Source organism: Halichondria panicea, chromosome 17 (assembly GCF_963675165.1).
Source record: "Halichondria panicea chromosome 17, odHalPani1.1, whole genome shotgun sequence".
Classification (NCBI taxonomy): Eukaryota; Metazoa; Porifera; class Demospongiae; order Suberitida; family Halichondriidae; genus Halichondria; species Halichondria panicea.
In genome coordinates this window covers 40,926-58,238 of record NC_087393.1, presented here as the reverse complement: position 1 = coordinate 58,238, position 17,313 = coordinate 40,926, and the positions used below count along the sequence as shown (strand labels likewise).

Here is a 17,313-nt window from a genome sequence, read left to right as displayed (position 1 = left end):
AAGGGTCATCACACACAACACATCAATACGATCCTTACCAACTCTCCTGGTAAAGGGTCATTACAGACACGGCCATAAGTCCCAAGCTAAAGTACCTCAGAGAATGGCTGATCTAGAAGGCTGCTTGCAAGCTGCGTTGGCTGAATTCAAGGCTCAGTTTGGAGGAGAGAGTCCTAGTATTGCAGTGTATGCTCCTGGCCGCGTCAATCTGATAGGCGAGCATACTGACTACAATGATGGCTTTGTCCTCCCCATGGTAAGCTCTTATAGCAGCTAGTCACTATATAACTATTCTCTCCAGGCGTTGCCATTGGTTACTGTGATTGTGGGTCGTCGTTCATCATCTAAAGAGTGTCGTCTTGTATCGAAAGCTGTGAATGACCTTTGCCCTCCGTTCCCTGTACCCGCGTACCCCCCTCCGGGGTTAGAAGAGGTCAATCTCGATGGACCACGCTGGGCACTATACGTTAAGGTAAGACGTACTCTTACTTCCCCCTCACACACACACCCACACACACACCCACCCACACACTCACACCTCACACCTCACACAGGGTGTAGTAGCACTCATGAATAAAGACGGTGGAGTGCCGGTATTTGATGCAGTCATAACGAGCTGTGTACCCCTAGGAGGGGGTGTGTCCAGCTCTGCCTCTCTGGAGGTCGCCACTTGTCTCTTTGTTGAACAACTCAAAGGTAAAGTAGTTACTAACGGCTGCATGTTAGCACACCCCCTCTCTATTGTACCGTAGGTGGGTGTGGTCTTGGGCTGGTAGACAAGGCAATGCTGTGTCAGCAGAGTGAGCATCGCTACGCTGGTAACAAGTGTGGTATTATGGACCAGTTTGTGTCAGTGATGGCACAGGAAGGCCATGCCCTCCTCATTGATTGCAGGTATGTAACTGTAATCTGATTGGATGAATGTATCGACTTGTTTCCTTAGGGATCATGCAACTGAGAACATTCCCTTGTCAGATCCTAGTCTGGTTGTCATGGTAACTGACACAGGGAAGCGTCATGAGCTCAGTGTGGGAGGAGAGTACAACAAGCGCAGAGAGAGTTGCTATTCTGCTGCTAGCAAGATGGGCGTGGCATCACTGAGACTAGCAAAGCTGGAGCAATTAGAAGGTACCTGTGTGTATAATCATGTGCCTAGAATCCCTAGGCCTAAGAGGCAACCACCGTGTACTGACCCCTAAGAGGCAACCACCATGTACTGACCCCTAAGAGGCAACCACCATGTACTGACCCCTAAGAGGCAACCACCATGTACTGACCCCTAAGAGGCAACCACCGTGTACTGACCCCTAAGAGGCAACCACCATGTACTGACCCCTAAGAGGCAACCACCATGTACTGACCAGTGCGAGCACATTACACTATAACTTGTGTATCCTCCTAGGTAGTGGACTGACTGATGTGGAGCTGAGGAGGGCACGTCATGTTATCACTGAGATAGCACGCACACAAGACGCTCGTGATGCACTCAAGAATGGTGACTATAAAACCTTTGGACATCTCATGAACCAGAGCCATGCATCACTAAGGTACACCAGAGCCATGCATCACTAAGGTACACTAAGTTGAGATGGCTACTACCTCTTATAATAAGCCCAAATTGTCCATTTTCTGACAAAAGCGTGGGCTACAAGTTCTAAATCAGGCCTGTTTGAGAGGCCATCTAATAATTGTGTTACAAATGTCCAATTTCCCCAAAAGAGAGTGTTTGTTAATGCTATTATGATATGCAGGGATGATTACGAGGTGAGTTGCTCTGAGTTGGATGAGTTGGTGGTGTTGGCTCAGACTGACTCTCGTGTGTATGGATCTCGTATGACTGGTGGAGGGTTCGGTGGGTGCACCGTCACCCTACTACCCAGGGACATTGTGGAGGAAACAAAGGAGAGAATGAAGGTACTATACCAGCGTGTGTGTGGGCTAGTATGACAAGTGCTGTACTGTTTGTTGACCTCTGACCTCTTCTCCTCGCTCACAGGCTGGTTACTCTGGGACACCAACATTTTTTGTTGCCTCTGCCAGCCCTGGCGCAGGAGTCATCACCCAGCGACTGAATGAACTCTGTACCTAGCTAGCTAAAGTGACTGAGAGACTGTATATCTGTCAGCTAGTGTATGTAGATGCTGTTGATATTTTTGTAATGTTTTTGTATACATCAATCCCGATTGTTCTTGATGATTCTAAGGCCTGTACTGATCGAGTATAGTTGCTGTTATCATCAAACCTATACAAGCTAGTATCGTATACATATTATTATTGCTTACATGTAATTATGACCACACATGCATGCGGCCGGCACGGCTGATGACATCCTTTTAGGTAAACCATAACATCATATTAGGTACGTGTGCAAATTATGTTGATAACAAATAAATTCCAGCGACAAGAACACATTGCAACACAGTACATGCAGGCACACACACATCGAGCACATTGAACACACAAACAGTCCCAATTAATTAATTATTATTACAATAATAAGAGTTCATTGAATTGTTCAGTCACTTCTTTCTGTCAGCAGAGTAGACAGTGATGAAACCATCGCTACCCCCAGCAGCCAACCACACCTACACACAGTTAATAAGATAGTAATATCACACAACGCCAGGGAGGGGGGGGGGGTTCTTACTCTGTAGGGATGGAAGGCAAGGCAGCGAGTGGGCCCAAGCTTTTGTCCCATGAAACCATCATGATATCTGATATGACTCAGCACTTCATCAGACTCGAGATTGGCTATTCTTATTCCCTGGTTCTGATTGGCTGATGCCATGAGTGGTGCTCTGGGGTGTATCTCACACACGCTAGTGTTCCCTCCCATGCTAGACAGAGTGCGTACACTCTGACTGAAGCGCGGGTCCCACACCCGCACGTCACCATCAGCACTGGCAGTCACTATAGCTCTCTCACGTGTGTATAACTGCATGTGTACATTCACCACCCAGCTCTTGTGTTCCCTCAGAGTCTGCACCAAACTACAGGAGAGACAAGGTCATTAACACATAGACTATGCATGGAGGTATTGTCCACAATCGTTTGGCAAGCTACTTTCCAGAGGCCACAATTACAGCACCTCAAGCTATTACAGTACATGTGGAGTAGTGGTAGTCACCTCTGTCCTGAGCTCTGCCTCTTATCATACAGCCTGACTGTGCCATCTCCACAGCCAGCAATGAGCAGTGACCTGTCAGCACTGTCAGAGGTGAGGCAGGTCACACAAGAGTCTGCCCCAGTGGGTATGTCCTGCACATTGACCTCCTTATGAGTGTCCCACAATCGAATGTGTCGACTATCTCCTCCTGCATAGAGTAGCCCTGTGCTCTGCTCCCACTCCACCACCATACCCGCATCTGTGTGTGTGTGTGTGTGTGTGTGTGTGTGTGTGTGTGTGTGTGTGTGTGTGTGTGTGTGTGTGTGTGTGGTGGGGGTACACAAGTAGAATAAATTGTATGTACATGTAGCTTTAGATTTGTTTACATTCCACGGCTACTGTATTCATGTGCTCAGGGATCTACTATGTTGAGCACAGAGGTATCTCACCCCCAACCATCCCTACTATGTTGAGCACAGGTATGTCACCCCCAACCATCCCTACTATGTTGAGCACAGAGGTATCTCACCCCCAACCATCCCTACTATGTTGAGCACAGGTATGTCACCCCCAACCATCCCTACTATGTTGAGCACAGGTATGTCACCCTCCAACCATCCCTACTATGTTGAGCACAGGTATGTCACCCCCCAACCATCCCTACTATGTTGAGCACAGGTATGTCACCCCCCAACCATCCCTACTATGTTGAGCACAGGTATGTCACCCCCAACCATCCCTACTATGTTGAGCACAGGTATGTCACCCCCAACCATCCCTACTATGTTGAGCACAGGTATCTCACCCCCAACCATCCCTACTATGTTGAGCACAGGTATGTCACCCCCCAACCATCCCTACTATGTTGAGCACAGGTATGTCACCCCCCAACCATCCCTACTATGTTGAGCACAGGTATGTCACCCCCAACCATCCCTACTATGTTGAGCACAGGTATGTCACCCCCAACCATCCCTACTATGTTGAGCACAGGTATCTCACCCCCAACCATCCCTACTATGTTGAGCACAGGTATGTCACCCCCCAACCATCCCTACTATGTTGAGCACAGGTATGTCACCCCCAACCATCCCTACTATGTTGAGCACAGGTATCTCACCCCCCAACCATCCCTACTATGTTGAGCACAGGTATGTCACCCCCCAACCATCCCTACTATGTTGAGCACAGGTATGTCACCCCCCAACCATCCCTACTATGTTGAGCACAGGTATGTCACCCCCCAACCATCCCTACTATGTTGAGCACAGGTATGTCACCCCCCAACCATCCCTACTATGTTGAGCACAGGTATGTCACCCCCAACCATCCCTACTATGTTGAGCACAGGTATGTCACCCCCAACCATCCATAGGATATGAGACTTACTTCTAGATGATGGCAGCATGTCAGTGAGAGCCCTCCAGGCTGTGACTAGTTTAGGGTAAGCAGTGTTGTAGTCCTTCCACACATGCACAGCTCCATCCTCTGTGTGTGTATGACATCATATGACATCATCAACAGATCACATGACTTACCGCTACCAATGAGTAGGAACGTAATGTCGTGAGAATTAATGAACTTAGCGGAGGTGATTTGTGAGGGGGCGTTATAGTTGGAGCACATCTTGGTACCCTCCTCAATATCCCACACACTGCACAGTGGGCAAGGGGTTAAATACACACACCGGCTAGTGGGAATGGGGTTAAACGCTGGCTACTAAAGGGTTAACGTACCTCCAGCTCTGTTTGCCCATGACAGCGAGATGTGGTTGGAACGGATGGAACAACAAGAGTTGTGGAGTGCTGGTCTCCTTGCTAACAAACACCTCATCAGATAGTTTTCCCCTGGAGACAGACCTGCAGACCTCCACACAGTCCTCCCTCACGGTGTGGTTGCGTATGAACCTGAACTCCCTCTCCTGGTAGAGTACACTAGCGGGGTCACAATCCTCAGGGGGCTACACACATCATCATCATCATCATCACTGTTATTACCAATAATTATATTAAAACCTTCATGAGTGGATTGGCAAAGTACTTGCAACACCAGTCACAGAAATGAGTATCAGAACTCTTCAGATCATCGCCACCTTCGTCCTCTTCCGTCTAGTGGTGGGGATTAATTAGAATTAGAGGTGTGCATTAATTAGACTCACAATAGGCATGCCCCCACGTCCGAACACAGTCCGCCTGGCTGCCAGATGAAGCGTGGAAGAGGGTAGTGACATCGTGACAGGGCTCTGTTGACGAGGGAGGGAAATACCCGGGTCACCTCTGAACTCTTGTGTGGAGGCAGAGGTGGTTATATATGGGCGGTTTGACGGACGTAGGGAGGAGGGGCCTAGCGTGGCAGCCTTCATGTGTGGGGAAGATGGAGTACTCATCGAGTTGACCAGAGTCACTCCTATACTGCGTGCTAATGACTTCTGTCTCAGCTACAGTATGTATGAAGAGGGATATGAAATACACAAACTATTAGTATTGTAAGTACCTTATCATGTACACTGTGTACAACACATTGTGCATGCTCAGCGACCTTTGGACAGGGGTCACTTGCTAGTAACACTAGGCCCTTCCATATCTGATTGTGGACTGCCTTCCCAGGTAGTGGCGGCGGCGTTGCCCTTGGCGACCCGAAGCTCTTCTTGACCACACCCACTTCCTCTCCGCTGAAGGATGACAGAGGAGGTGAATCTATTAGAGATCCATTGGAGAGTGTAGCAGAGGTCCGTGTGGAGATCTGTCTACTAGTACCAATGGAACCACCCACTGCGGTAGGTTGCTCTGACTCAAAGGAAGTCTCCACTTCTGGGGGGTCCAATGACACATGTATCCACCCAGTAGGGGTCACAGAGGTCGTAACCCTATCACCATCACACGAGCGGAGGGCAGCTAATTGGAACTGCTTCTCATACAGTGTAATGAGACTATGCAGAGCAGACACCAACTCCTACAGCAGGGAGAGGGATAATGGGACACACACACACACACATACTTACCAGTCTGACCACAGGGCTGCCATCGTGGATAAGAGCAATGAGTTTCCTGCCCACAGCATGATCAATGGAGGAGGCTTGTTCAGAGCTACCACCCTCACAAGTGTTGAGCATGTAGGTACCCAATGAGAATACTCCAGCAGCTCTCACCTAGTGGGGGGGGGGGTTGGGGGTATCAAGCACACAACACACACACCACACACACACACTAACTCACATCTGGTATCTCATGCCATAGTAATGAGTACAACTTGTCATGTGCCGAGTCTCTCACTCCACACCAGCGTGCTGAGTCATAACGTGTCCACAATCTCCCCAAGCAAATGGCCAACCATTGCTTGAGCAACGCATTCGGTTCCTCCAGTTGAGACAGACACAGAGAGATGACATTATTCTGTAAAGCAACTTCCTGGCCCTTTGGATTATCCTTGACTACCACTGACAAGACAAACGCTGCCATTGTCCGATATTCATACTGCATGCTCTGATCAGCCAGAATCTGGATAAAGTACTTGTACCCTCCGTCTTTGATCAAGTCAGCCTGGCAAGACTGATGGAGAAAACACATAATTAAGCACACCATTGGAAAGATAATTTTGAGAGCTATTACGAGCTTTCAAGATAGCTACCAAAACTAAGTATTTGCCAATCTGGCAACACCATGGATTTATTAATCAATGGTTCAGAGACTCTTTTAGCTGCCATAACTTGAGTATCGTAGATCTAATTTCAATGATTTACGAATTTTCTGAAAGCTTAGAAAAAGACCTTTCAAATGGTGTCATCAAAGTTTATATTTGAGAGATAAACGTATTTGCCAATTTGGTCGTACCATGGATTATAGCCCATGGTCCGAGGCCGAAAAATGACAAATTAGGGCCCGGACGAAATTTTGGATTGAAACACATCATTTGAAAGGTATTTTTCTAAGCTTTCAGAAAACGATAACATTTTTGACATTGGATCAACTGTACTCAAGTTATGGCTGTTGAAAGATGTTCAACTACACCCCCACCACCTCCGTTTAATCAATCTCTTTCAGCTGCCATAACTTAAATTCAGTGGATCCAAAGTCAAAAATTTTATGATTTTCTGAAAGCTTAGAAAAAGACCTTTCAAATGGTGTCATCAAAGTTTATATTTGAGAGATAAAATTATTTACCAATTTGGCGATACCATGGATTATGCCCATGGTCTGAGGCCGAAAAATGACAAATTAGGGCCCGGACGAAATTTTGGATTGAAACACATCATTTGAAAGGTATTTTTCTAAGCTAACGATAACATTTTTGACATTGGATCAACTGTACTCAAGTTATGGCTGTTGAAAGATGTTCAACTACAACCCTCTCAAAGTTAGCTAGCTAGCTACCGACGACTGAATTGACTTGTAGCCAAGTACATTGACTCACCGGGTCTACTGCTAGGATCTTGGCCCAGATGAAGACTAGGATGGGTTGCAGCTCCTTCAGTTTACTACCCAATAGTTTGAGTACGTATGGGAAGATGCCAACATTGAGTGCAGCGTGTACAGCCCAGGGACCCAGGTCTAGGAACCTTCCCAGCAACTCCAGTGCTTGCAATCTGTGAGCCTGACTCAGCAGAAACTGTGTGTGGGGGGTAGGTGAGTACAGTACACACACTGTGGGGGGTACCTGGAGGACAATGGGGAGTTGTTGAGGGGGGGTCTGGCTTTGTGAGCAGTTGACTAGCCACACTTGAAAGGCCCCAAGCTGTTGAGCGAAGAACTGACTCGACTGTAGGGAAGAGAGAGCTGGTAACACACACACACATACAAGGAGGTACCTCATAAGGAGCCTTGTTCTCCACAAGGTCTGGTAGCTGTCGTGCAATATGGTCTAGAGCTAGGTCCCAGGCTGCCCACATTGGATGGTTGTAGGTGGAGGGGATGGCAGGATGGCTCTCTGGGGTACACTTATAGGTCCTCATGATACGCTCTGCCAATAGGAAGTTCCTAAACAGACTTGCTACCAGCAGGTCTTGACGAAACAACTTCTGGAACAAATCTGTAGTAATGGTAATAGCCTGCGCATGAGATGTTGCTCTGAACCTTTTGGTACAATGTTCCAAGCGATGGTGTCAGTGATGGCAGTGAATATCCAGTTAAGCTCTCCTAGTGGTGTACGCCGATCGTTGATTCGTCCTGGGATCCTGTGTGGGTGTGTGTGGGCGTGTGTGGGCGTGTGTGAGGGGGGCTCACTTGTCAATGATCTCCGGAGTGATCCCTGACACAAGGCACAGTTTGCCCACTCTAGAATAGCAATACCAGAGGAGAGCTGTTTTGATAGGAGTGGTCAGGCAAGCAGTGAATAGATCAGCAGGCAGTGAAGGATGCATAGGAAGGACCTCCTTAGGACCACAAGCAGCTAGCTGTATACAGCTTTCCTGTAGACCCACACAGCTATTAAAGGCAGTAGTCTGTGCAGGAGGAGAGGGGGTCACACACACGCACACACAGTGACACTGGAGTAGGGGGTCACACACACGCACACACAGTGACACTGGAGTAGGGAGTCACACGCACACACAGTGACACTGGAGTAGGGGGTCACACACACACACGCACACACAGTGACACTGGAGTAGGGGGTCACACACACGCACACACAGTGACACTGGAGTAGGTACCTCGAGGAAGAATTCACTATCCCTCTGATGAGAGAAGGCTTTGAATGACTCAAGGATCTGGCCTGCATCAAGTGGGTATGAGGTATGAGGTATGAGGTATGAGGTATGGGGTATGAGGTATGAGGTATGGGGTAGCGGGTGTACGGGATTGTAGTGCACATGCAACAGAGAAACCACAATTACGTGTCGATTGCTATATAATAATTATTCAAGCTTGCACTTAGCCTCGATCCCAGGCCGCACTTGTTCTGACGATGGGCCTGGGATCGAGTGTTTGCACATGCGCCACCTAATCCCCAGAATTTGAATAACATCGTAGTATATGCTCAGAAAGTTAACTGATTACTGCATGGCTTACCAGCGTGGGAGCAGTCATACAGGAATATGGAGGGGCTCCCCATCCAGGCTTGCAGGTCATACAGTGACAGGGGGATGTATTGAGTGTAGTTCTGTGAGACCAGTAACCAACATTGAGGGAGTTAGAATGCACTCACTTTATTGAAGACCCATATCTCTCCGTTCTGAGTTGGTTTGGGTACCCCATGGCCATTGTAATGGAAGAGCACGCGTTCACTCTACACAAGGTGGTACACATATCACACACATCACACAAACACCACCCACACACCTTAGCGTTCTTCCTGAGTGCCATGCACAGCTTCCTCACTTCCTCGGTGGTGGGGTCCAGGAGTTGCTTGCAACGAGCACGAGGTTGCCAACGCTCGTATTGTTTCTGCAAACTATTCCCAATTTCCTCCAGTGCTTTCTGAGAGCTGGTAGACAGTGAGTCTGTGTGTGTGTGTGGGCGTATGTGTGCGTGTGTGAGGTGTGTGCTTGTCCTACCTATCCAGCACTCCCTCCTAGCACAGGGGTTAGTCTTGACGACATCAGGAGGGTCTACTCCAATATTGAGACATAAGATCAGAGCTACACTCCAAGTCTTCATCTGTTGTATAAGAGAGAGATATGACCCCTAGCAATGCTTGTAGCCACTCACCCTGTCCTTCATGCGCCATGGTTGCTCTGCACTGCCCTCATCATCACTAGAGAATAAGGAGCTGTGCCGACTCTTCATGAAGCTCAATGGTAGTCTCCAGTCAGGTAGTTCAGAGGGGTCCTCCACAGCGAAGGGATCTACCACTCCCCCAAAGCTCGTCATGTTCTCTCGCAGCTCAACCAACTCTCTCTCTCTCTCTCTGTGTGTATGTTAGCAGCTTGATGGCATGCAGCGTGTGTATAAAGCTAGCTAGCTTTTAATAATCATTAATTTGCTATGATTAATTATTTTGCTGAGCTAAGATAGTAGGCGTGGCTGGACTGGCGACAGCATTGCTGTAGGTGCGCATTAACTGGAAGTTTGTTATGGTGCGCTATGAAATCCTATGGGTGTGCATTTACTAGAATATGTTGTCGTGAAATTTTAAGTAGAAAGAGGAGCTGAAATGGAGGACATGGACATGTTTTACGACAGTTCAGAGTACATAGAAACGGTGAGAATTGAGAAGTGTGTGTGTGTGTTTATTGGATTTCTGCAGGCTTCTGGTAATAAAGTGAGTCGCTCATGCGTGCTGTGTGGGAGCAAGAATATAGTCCTGAATGGCAAGGTAGGCTCTCTCTTGTTGTACCTGAGTCTATTCTGATGCTACACCTCTGTACAGACGATAGTTCAGACTGGTTGTATTATCCGTGGTGACCTGGCCAACATCAACATTGGCAGGCAGTGTATTATTGAAGCTGGATCTGTCATCACCCCACCATTCAGGAAACTATCTCATGGGTAGGAGAGTTGTGTTATTAGTACTGTCCGGTAACTGCCTTACTCTGCAGAGGTGCCTTCTATCCACTCCAAATAGGGGACAATGTCATCATAGGGGAAGGCTCTATCATCAACGCATCCTCTGTTGGGTCATTTGTTCAAATTGGCAAGAACTGTGTCATTGTGAGTCAGAGTGTGTGTAGTGTTCATGTGTTACTGTCATTGTAGTCTCGCTCGTGCATACTCAAGGATTGCTGTCGTATTGAGGACAACACCATACTTCCTCCAGAAACTGTAGTCCCACCATTCAGTGTGTTCAGTGGATCTCCAGGTAACCACCTTCCCCACACACACAGCTACCCCCCCATACACACAGCTACCCCCCACACATACTTGCACCCCCTACAGCTACCCCCCTCATACACACTTGGTTGTCTATACAGGTATGATGTCGAGGGATCTGCTAGAGAGCACTCAAGATATGATGGTGGAAGCAACAAGGAGTTACTATCAACATTTTAAACCACTTAAAAAGAGTTAGTAATACATCGTTGGTAATTATATCCACCTCAAGAATTTTTGCTATTTTCTTGTGCAATGCTTTCGTCAATTCTTCGTATAGTGTGTTTTGTTGTAGCCTGTAGAGAGACAATAATTGTCACTGTGTGTATCATTCATTCAATCCTACCAGTTGTTGCTTCATATTGAGTAGCTGGTGATTGACCCCTGACCTCCAGATCTCACAAGGTTCTCTTGTCTCCATGTTTGTTTCTTTAACTAGTGTCCATTGCTTGGAAGGTGGACATGTCCTCATTATCCTCACATACGAAGGAAGCAAACTAATAGAAGATTCAGTAGCACTCATCGTTGCTTAGTAACATGCGGTGCGCTTTATTTAGAAATTAACTACATTGTAATTATACACAAAAAGACTACTGTAATTTGATAAGCTAGGAAGTTAATAGTTTATTGTTGTTGAGGAGGAATGGTAGGAGGAGGCATCATGGCCATGGGAGGACCAGTCATCATGGGAGGAGGGGGAAGCATACCTACAGCACAATACTAACACACACCATCAGTTCACTCCTACTCACCTCCAGGCATTGGTGGGGCAAACATTCCAGGAGGAGGGATCATACCAGGATGAGGGAGCATACCACCAGGAGGGAAGCCAGGGCGCATCAATCCACCTGTATAGATACTGTCATCAGCATTAATCGCTAACACAGCTACTACCTGAGTCCATCATGTTTTGTGCCTCTTGTTCTAGCCAGTTCATATAGTAGAGCTTCACTGAGTCCTTGTGCTTACGCCCAGAGTTGTGTGTCTTGCGTACAGAAGGCTACAGAAGATATAATTACAATACACAAGAATGTTAAAACTTACCGAGTCATGAGTGAGATGAGTGTCACAGTAGTCGCAGAAATACCTGCAAGTGCAAGAATAATGTAAACACATTATACAGCATGGATCGAGTAACTCACTTAGGCATGATGTATAATTGTACTGTTTCCGACTCTAATTAATGCCCACAAGATGAGGCATGACCTTTGCCCTCTCGTCACGCCCATTTATTGCTCCACTAAAATTCATTATAAAGGCAAGCTAGCTAGCTAGCTAGCTAGATGCCGTTAAGTTAATCTACTGTATCCTCTGTAACTACACAGCTATGGCCCGCAAGACTGGACTGAGGGGACTGCAGGAGTGGGCCAAGCATGTCACGCAAGGCTATCGCGATGTGGAGGTGACTAACATGACTACAGCCTTCAAGAGTGGTCTAGCATTCTGTGCCATCATCCACCGCTATCATCCAGAGCTCATGTGAGGGATGCCTCCTAGCACATACACACACACTCACTTACTATGATCCACTACAGTCCCTATGACGAGCTGCGTAAGGAGAATGTACTGGACAACAATCAACTGGTAAAGACACTATAACACAGTAGCTAGCTGTGGATATGATACACACCTTGTTGCAGGCTTTCTCAGTGGCTGAGAGTGAGCTGGATATTCCTGCACTGTTGGATGCAGAGGACATGGTCTCCCTGGCTGTACCTGACAAACTCAGCATTGCAACCTACCTATCCTTGTACTACAACTACTTCAAGGACAAGACTCCAGCGAAGGCTGGCTCTCAAGGGGTTAAAACTGCCACAACTAACGAAACTGCTCCATCTCCAAAACGATCGAAAGTTGAACCAATTAAAAAAGCAATGTCCAGTCCATCCCTCAAAGACAAAGAAAACACACCATTCAAGACTCATCCTTCGAGCCAAATCAATCCACCCCCACTGGTAAAGACAAGTCCAACTAAACCAGTGGCGTCTACTGCTGTTCATAAGGGCCGCAAGTCCAAGTTCAACAAGGCGAATGAGAGTGAGGGAGGAACACTGAAGCGTGGGACGATGGGTAAAGAAGAGTGTGAAGTGTGTGGGGAGAGAGTGTTCTTGTTAGAGAGACTGGGAGTGGAGAACAGAGTGTTCCATAGATCATGCTTCAAGTGCAGCACATGTTTAGTAGCACTAAAACCAGGCAGTTATGAGCTTCATACCGAAACTAACAAATTCTACTGTCAGCAACATTATCGTGAAGCTAATCGTCAAGCTACTATTAAACGTACAATGGCAGAGCGAGGATTGTCCCCAAGCAATGACGCGCCCATCAAACCAAAAAGGTCCAAGAAATTCAAAACTAAACCTGAGGCATCGACTGAGATCCCACCAAAGCAGCCTGATGATAAGAGCATACCTAGTGAAGTGAGAGCTGGTCTACCATCGCTACTAAAGACACTGGCTACTAATAAACAACAGAGAGAAGCAACTACGGCCAGTGTGGTGCCCCCCAAAGAAGCTACGACCAGTGTGGTGCCCCCCAAACAAGCTACTGTCAGTGTGGTGCCCCCCAAACAAGCTACGGCCAGTGTGGTGCCCCCCAAACAAGCTACGGCCAGTGTGGTGCCCCCCAAACAAGCTACGGCCAGTGTGGTGCCCCCCAAACAAGCTACGGCCAGTGTGGTGCCCCCCAAACAAGCTACGGCCAGTGTGTTGCCCCCCAAACAAGCTACGGCCAGTGTGTTGCCCCCCAAACAAGCTACTGTCAGTGTAGTGCCCCCCAAACAAACGGTGGTGGCTAAGATACAAAGAAACACTATTCCAACGAAACCTCCTTCCCCCGTTACCAACGTTACCAACCTCCCAGCCAGACCTCAACCACCAGTTACCAGTACTAGCAAGACTGACTCTGAAGCTCTAACAAAACCAATCCAAACAATTGTAACTACAAGAAAGATTCATGAAGTTAAACCAACTGTCACAGCAGCTAGTATCCCAGAGGTTAGGCCAACTGCTAGCATCACTCCTACCAAAACTGTACCCAAAGTGATTGGTGCTAAAACACCACAAACAATTGATCCAGTGAAGAAGACAGCAGTTGATCCAGTGAAGAAAACAGCAGTTGATCCAGTGAAGAAAACAGCAGTTGATCCAGTGAAGAAGACAGCAGTTGATCCAGTGAAGAAGACAGCAGTTGATCCAGTGAAGAAGACAGCAGTTGATCCAGTGAAGAAAACAGCAGCAGTTGATCCAGTGAAGAAAACAGCAGTTGATCCAGTGAAGAAAACAGCAGTTGATCCAGTGAAGAAGACAGCACTTGTTGGGTCCGGAGAGTCTGTTGTTCCAGTGAAGCCGCCAAGGAAGAAGAAGGATGAAGATGTCCCTGTAAAACGAGGTTCTATCAAGCCCAAAAGACCAGCTCCCCCACGCCCAGTAAATCCCCCCCACAGAGGTCAGCCGGAGCAAGTCAGAGGTGAGTCAACACTGTGTGTGTGTGTGTGTGTGTGTGTGTGTGTGTGTGTGTGTGTGTGTGTGTGTGTGTGTGTGTGTGTGTGTGTGTGTGTGTACTGTTAACACCCTGTGTGTGTGTGTGTGTGTGTGTGTGTGTGTACTGTTAACACCCTGTGTGTGTGTGTGTGTGTGTGTGTGTGTGTGTGTGTGTAGGTGGGGAGCTGCTGGTTGAGAAGCGTAAACGACGGGTGGCCACACTCAAGAGAGAGTTGGATCATGTTGAGAGAGAGCAGGAAAGGCTAGAGGAAAGGGGTGTGGTACTAGAGCAGCAACTACGCCAGAAAGAGGTCAGAGTGCAATTATTATATGGTGGTGTGATTGTACTCTGACCCTTGTAGGAGGAGGCTGATGACACATTGATGGAGGAGTGGTTTGGATTGGTGAATGATAAGAGCATGCTAGTACGTACCGAGTCTGACTTGGTGTATGAGCTCAAGGACTTGGAGCTAGTGGAACAACACGAAGCTCTTGATATTGAGATAAGAACAAGACTAGCCAAACCTGGTGAGTGTTGATAGCCCCTAGAACAATGTGCTGCTATCTAAACAATAATGTGTACTATACCTGAGGGAGCTACCCAGGAAAGCATTTAGGGAATTCAATTATGGTCTTATTTGGCCAGCTTTTGACTGTGTGTGTGTGTTATGTGACCTGTGTGTGTGTGTGTGTGTGTGTGTGTGTGTGTGTGTACAGATTCCCTTAAGAGTGCGGTGGAGAGGTTGGAAGAGGAGGCAATGATTTCTGAGCTCGTGGAATTGGTAGAGAAAAGAGACAAACTTCTCTGGACACTACATTTTGAGAAGACACAGTGAGTGCATGATTGTGTGTGGGTAGTGTCATGTGATCACCAAACCACGCCCCTTACAGAGACGATGAGAGTGATAGGCAAGTGGAGCTAATGACCTCAACACAAGTCCCCAGCAAACTCAACAAATCCATGTCCTTTATGTGAACACGTTACTCTGTGTATTTAATTTCTAAGCTATTTAATTTTGTAATTTTTGTATACAACATATAATGTTTTTCACTACATACTAAATTGTTATTCTAATAATAAGAAGTGGCACAAATAAAAATGATTCTCTAGCTATTCTTGAGTTTGTACACTGTCACACAAATCTCTGTACCACTGTCCTATATCAAAGTCAATGTTCTCAGCTTTCAGAATGAGTGGGTGTTCCACTAATTTGGAGTACTTGGGACGATCGCTGACTTTCTTGCTTAAACTACATGAAGGAAATAAAGAGTGAGTAGATGATCAGAACCACACTCCCCTACCATTGTCGGACGAAATCCTTGAGCTCATCAGAGAAGGGGGCATCAGAGGGGACTTGAGGGGGATCACCATGTACCACACACTTGAGCTGATCAAATGGATTCTTCCAGATACTTTGTGGATAGGGGAACTTTCCCAGTGCTAGCTCATACTGGGATTCAAGAGGTCAAATAAAGGTCAACAGTACATTACCTCCTTACCATTGTGATGCCAAAGCTCCACACATCGGATCTTTCATCATATTTGGCAGGTGTGTCCTTGCTGTCTTGTGGTGGATTGATCCTCTCAGGCTGCATATAGGGGGCGTGACAATAGGGGGCGTGACAATAAGGGGAGGGGCATTTACTCACGGCTAGGTATGGTTTGCAGCCAATCTGAGTGACACAGAACGAGTTGACAAGATCACCAGCTATACCAAAATCACAGAGTTTGATTTCACCACCTCGGTTGATAAGAATGTTGGAGGGTTTCACATCTGGAGGGGTGTGTGTGTGTGTGTGTGTGGGGGGGGGCAGGTACATGCAGTGTGAGTGTGTGGGGGCGGGATATACCTCTGTGCATGACTTGGAGTTGGAACTTAAGGAAATGCAGCGCCTTCATGACCTGCATATAACCATAACAACATTAAGTCATGTGATGAGGTAGCGTGTGCACAACACTCACAGACAATGCTATAATCCCAATGACAGGCTCAGGTATGGAAGAGTGGAGTGTGCCATACACCAGATCATACAGCTGACGTAGAGACTTGTCCATGAGCTCCATACATATGAGCACATCTCCCTGTGTGTTGTGTGAGGTGTGAGAGTGTGTGTAGTGTGTGGGCGTACCTCTCTGAAGAGAGCTCCATAGAAGGTGACAGTGTAGGGACAACTCTTGGCCATCATGGACACATTGAGATCCATCAACAATCTCTTCCTCTCCTCAGTGTCCACTGTCGCGCGTATCCTCTGCACACAATCAGTACAGGCATGTGAATCTAAGCACACCATTAAAAATGTAACTCTGAAAGCTATTAAAATTGGACAATCTGAACACAAACTATGGGCCCTCAAAGATAGCTACCAAATGACTACTAGCACAGACAGAGGTAGTGCAGTGGTGTGGGTCACCTTGACTGCCATGATGGTGCCTGTGAGTCTGTGCTGTGTTTTATTGACCACTCCATAAGCACCACGTCCGAGTTCACAAAGGTCAACAAGGTCCTCAGCCGCACACTCAAATGTCTACAGTAGAGAGAAAGCTGAACACACACCACGTACCAGGATCTAACAGAGTACACACCTCTGATCCTATAGTCAGGATTGCCTTGTCCCCCACACCAGCAGGACTGTACAGGGAAGGGGGTGATGTAAGGGGGCACACATGGGGGGGTACACATAGGGGGGGGGGGGGGGGGGCACACTCACACTATGTCCACTTGTTGAGGCTGTGGTGTTGGCTCTATGTCTACTTTGAGACCTGCGCCTTTCAGAGCTAGCTTCCCTATAACAGAATAAGGCATACAGACACACACACAGACACAGTGACTGACTTACTGGTAGGCATGGTCGTAAAGCTAGCTTTGTGTTGATGTACGATTATTGATGACGTCAGACAGCGATAGCAAAGTGAAGGGGAATACCCTATCTCAGCTTGTGGCAAGGGGATTTCCCTTCATGTGTAAAATTGCTTGATCCCAGG

General features: G+C 47.3%; 6 protein-coding genes across 8 annotated transcripts; 3 read left to right on the top strand and 3 right to left on the bottom strand.

Moving 5' to 3' along the window:
• Positions 1 to 46: 46 nt before the first annotated feature.
• LOC135351458 (galactokinase-like) lies at positions 47 to 2,202 on the top strand. Of its 2 annotated transcripts, XM_064550455.1 has the most exons (8): positions 47 to 256; positions 302 to 472; positions 555 to 696; positions 753 to 894; positions 944 to 1,128; positions 1,403 to 1,547; positions 1,752 to 1,914; positions 1,997 to 2,202. In XM_064550455.1, exons 1-8 carry the CDS (start codon positions 104 to 106, stop codon positions 2,087 to 2,089), a joined length of 1,194 nt encoding a protein of 397 aa, XP_064406525.1. In that variant the 5' UTR covers positions 47 to 103; the 3' UTR covers positions 2,090 to 2,202. The 2 variants fall into 2 exon arrangements, with proteins under 2 accessions (XP_064406525.1, XP_064406526.1); XM_064550456.1 differs by lacking the exon at positions 1,997 to 2,202 and having other exon boundaries at positions 1,403 to 1,573; positions 1,752 to 1,893.
• Positions 2,203 to 2,355: 153 nt separating this feature from the next.
• On the bottom strand, positions 2,356 to 10,067 carry LOC135351443 (regulatory-associated protein of mTOR-like). The gene is made up of 22 exons (XM_064550434.1): positions 9,751 to 10,067; positions 9,597 to 9,699; positions 9,382 to 9,542; positions 9,248 to 9,328; positions 9,112 to 9,202; positions 8,754 to 8,815; positions 8,326 to 8,543; positions 8,176 to 8,276; positions 7,911 to 8,131; positions 7,760 to 7,861; positions 7,517 to 7,711; positions 6,322 to 6,654; positions 6,108 to 6,254; positions 5,600 to 6,058; positions 5,265 to 5,543; positions 5,122 to 5,214; positions 4,843 to 5,066; positions 4,645 to 4,760; positions 4,496 to 4,594; positions 3,128 to 3,365; positions 2,648 to 2,990; positions 2,356 to 2,585 (listed from the first exon to the last, which is right to left on the bottom strand). The coding sequence occupies exons 1-22, from the start codon at positions 9,910 to 9,912 to the stop codon at positions 2,520 to 2,522; spliced, it is 3,894 nt and encodes a 1,297-aa protein (XP_064406504.1). The 5' UTR covers positions 9,913 to 10,067; the 3' UTR covers positions 2,356 to 2,519.
• A 29-nt stretch (positions 10,068 to 10,096) lies between these two features.
• On the top strand, positions 10,097 to 11,217 carry LOC135351478 (dynactin subunit 5-like). 2 transcript variants are annotated; one of them, XM_064550476.1, is made up of 6 exons: positions 10,097 to 10,243; positions 10,289 to 10,357; positions 10,412 to 10,530; positions 10,581 to 10,692; positions 10,759 to 10,840; positions 10,953 to 11,217. In XM_064550476.1, the coding sequence occupies exons 1-6, from the start codon at positions 10,196 to 10,198 to the stop codon at positions 11,048 to 11,050; spliced, it is 528 nt and encodes a 175-aa protein (XP_064406546.1). In that variant the 5' UTR covers positions 10,097 to 10,195; the 3' UTR covers positions 11,051 to 11,217. The 2 variants fall into 2 exon arrangements, with proteins under 2 accessions (XP_064406546.1, XP_064406545.1); XM_064550475.1 differs by having other exon boundaries at positions 10,738 to 10,840.
• Positions 11,218 to 11,411: 194 nt separating this feature from the next.
• LOC135351481 (U1 small nuclear ribonucleoprotein C-like) lies at positions 11,412 to 12,081 on the bottom strand. The gene is made up of 5 exons (XM_064550480.1): positions 11,994 to 12,081; positions 11,896 to 11,938; positions 11,746 to 11,851; positions 11,604 to 11,699; positions 11,412 to 11,558 (listed from the first exon to the last, which is right to left on the bottom strand). Exons 1-5 carry the CDS (start codon positions 11,999 to 12,001, stop codon positions 11,476 to 11,478), a joined length of 336 nt encoding a protein of 111 aa, XP_064406550.1. The 5' UTR covers positions 12,002 to 12,081; the 3' UTR covers positions 11,412 to 11,475.
• A 97-nt stretch (positions 12,082 to 12,178) lies between these two features.
• LOC135351444 (MICAL-like protein 2) lies at positions 12,179 to 15,451 on the top strand. The gene is made up of 7 exons (XM_064550435.1): positions 12,179 to 12,330; positions 12,387 to 12,435; positions 12,492 to 14,316; positions 14,508 to 14,641; positions 14,693 to 14,858; positions 15,048 to 15,162; positions 15,222 to 15,451. The coding sequence occupies exons 1-7, from the start codon at positions 12,179 to 12,181 to the stop codon at positions 15,304 to 15,306; spliced, it is 2,526 nt and encodes an 841-aa protein (XP_064406505.1). The 3' UTR covers positions 15,307 to 15,451.
• On the bottom strand, positions 15,375 to 17,301 carry LOC135351463 (dual specificity mitogen-activated protein kinase kinase 6-like). The gene is made up of 11 exons (XM_064550462.1): positions 17,169 to 17,301; positions 17,040 to 17,115; positions 16,915 to 16,960; positions 16,743 to 16,856; positions 16,461 to 16,580; positions 16,294 to 16,413; positions 16,182 to 16,233; positions 15,981 to 16,105; positions 15,831 to 15,920; positions 15,633 to 15,781; positions 15,375 to 15,580 (listed from the first exon to the last, which is right to left on the bottom strand). Exons 1-11 carry the CDS (start codon positions 17,176 to 17,178, stop codon positions 15,442 to 15,444), a joined length of 1,041 nt encoding a protein of 346 aa, XP_064406532.1. The 5' UTR covers positions 17,179 to 17,301; the 3' UTR covers positions 15,375 to 15,441.
• Positions 17,302 to 17,313: the final 12 nt, after the last annotated feature.

What these genes read in the sequence shown, in the direction of transcription:
- LOC135351458 (XM_064550455.1), top strand. Translation starts at nt 104, where the DNA reads ATGGCTGATCTAGAAGGCTGCTTGCAAGCTGCGTTGGCTGAATTCAAG. An exon ending in CTTTGTTGAACAACTCAAAG is followed by an intron (nt 697 to 752) that starts GTAAAGTAGTTA and finishes ATTGTACCGTAG; the next exon opens with GTGGGTGTGGTCTTGGGCTG. An exon ending in GCCCTCCTCATTGATTGCAG is followed by an intron (nt 895 to 943) that starts GTATGTAACTGT and finishes TTGTTTCCTTAG; the next exon opens with GGATCATGCAACTGAGAACA.
- LOC135351443 (XM_064550434.1), bottom strand. Translation starts at nt 9,912, where the DNA reads ATGACGAGCTTTGGGGGAGTGGTAGATCCCTTCGCTGTGGAGGACCCC. An exon ending in CATGGCGCATGAAGGACAGG is followed by an intron (nt 9,700 to 9,750) that starts GTGAGTGGCTAC and finishes CTTATACAACAG; the next exon opens with ATGAAGACTTGGAGTGTAGC. An exon ending in CATGCTGCCATCATCTAGAA is followed by an intron (nt 3,366 to 4,495) that starts GTAAGTCTCATA and finishes ACACACACACAG; the next exon opens with ATGCGGGTATGGTGGTGGAG.
- LOC135351478 (XM_064550475.1), top strand. Translation starts at nt 10,196, where the DNA reads ATGGAGGACATGGACATGTTTTACGACAGTTCAGAGTACATAGAAACG. An exon ending in TTGGCAAGAACTGTGTCATT is followed by an intron (nt 10,693 to 10,737) that starts GTGAGTCAGAGT and finishes CTGTCATTGTAG; the next exon opens with TCTCGCTCGTGCATACTCAA. An exon ending in TGTGTTCAGTGGATCTCCAG is followed by an intron (nt 10,841 to 10,952) that starts GTAACCACCTTC and finishes TTGTCTATACAG; the next exon opens with GTATGATGTCGAGGGATCTG.
- LOC135351481 (XM_064550480.1), bottom strand. An exon ending in ACAAAACATGATGGACTCAG is followed by an intron (nt 11,700 to 11,745) that starts GTAGTAGCTGTG and finishes GTATCTATACAG; the next exon opens with GTGGATTGATGCGCCCTGGC. An exon ending in TGCCCCACCAATGCCTGGAG is followed by an intron (nt 11,559 to 11,603) that starts GTGAGTAGGAGT and finishes ATTGTGCTGTAG; the next exon opens with GTATGCTTCCCCCTCCTCCC.
- LOC135351444 (XM_064550435.1), top strand. Translation starts at nt 12,179, where the DNA reads ATGGCCCGCAAGACTGGACTGAGGGGACTGCAGGAGTGGGCCAAGCAT. An exon ending in CGCTATCATCCAGAGCTCAT is followed by an intron (nt 12,331 to 12,386) that starts GTGAGGGATGCC and finishes GATCCACTACAG; the next exon opens with TCCCTATGACGAGCTGCGTA. An exon ending in TACTGGACAACAATCAACTG is followed by an intron (nt 12,436 to 12,491) that starts GTAAAGACACTA and finishes ACCTTGTTGCAG; the next exon opens with GCTTTCTCAGTGGCTGAGAG.
- LOC135351463 (XM_064550462.1), bottom strand. An exon ending in TCCTGACTATAGGATCAGAG is followed by an intron (nt 16,857 to 16,914) that starts GTGTGTACTCTG and finishes TCTCTACTGTAG; the next exon opens with ACATTTGAGTGTGCGGCTGA. An exon ending in ATGGAGCTCTCTTCAGAGAG is followed by an intron (nt 16,414 to 16,460) that starts GTACGCCCACAC and finishes CACAACACACAG; the next exon opens with GGAGATGTGCTCATATGTAT.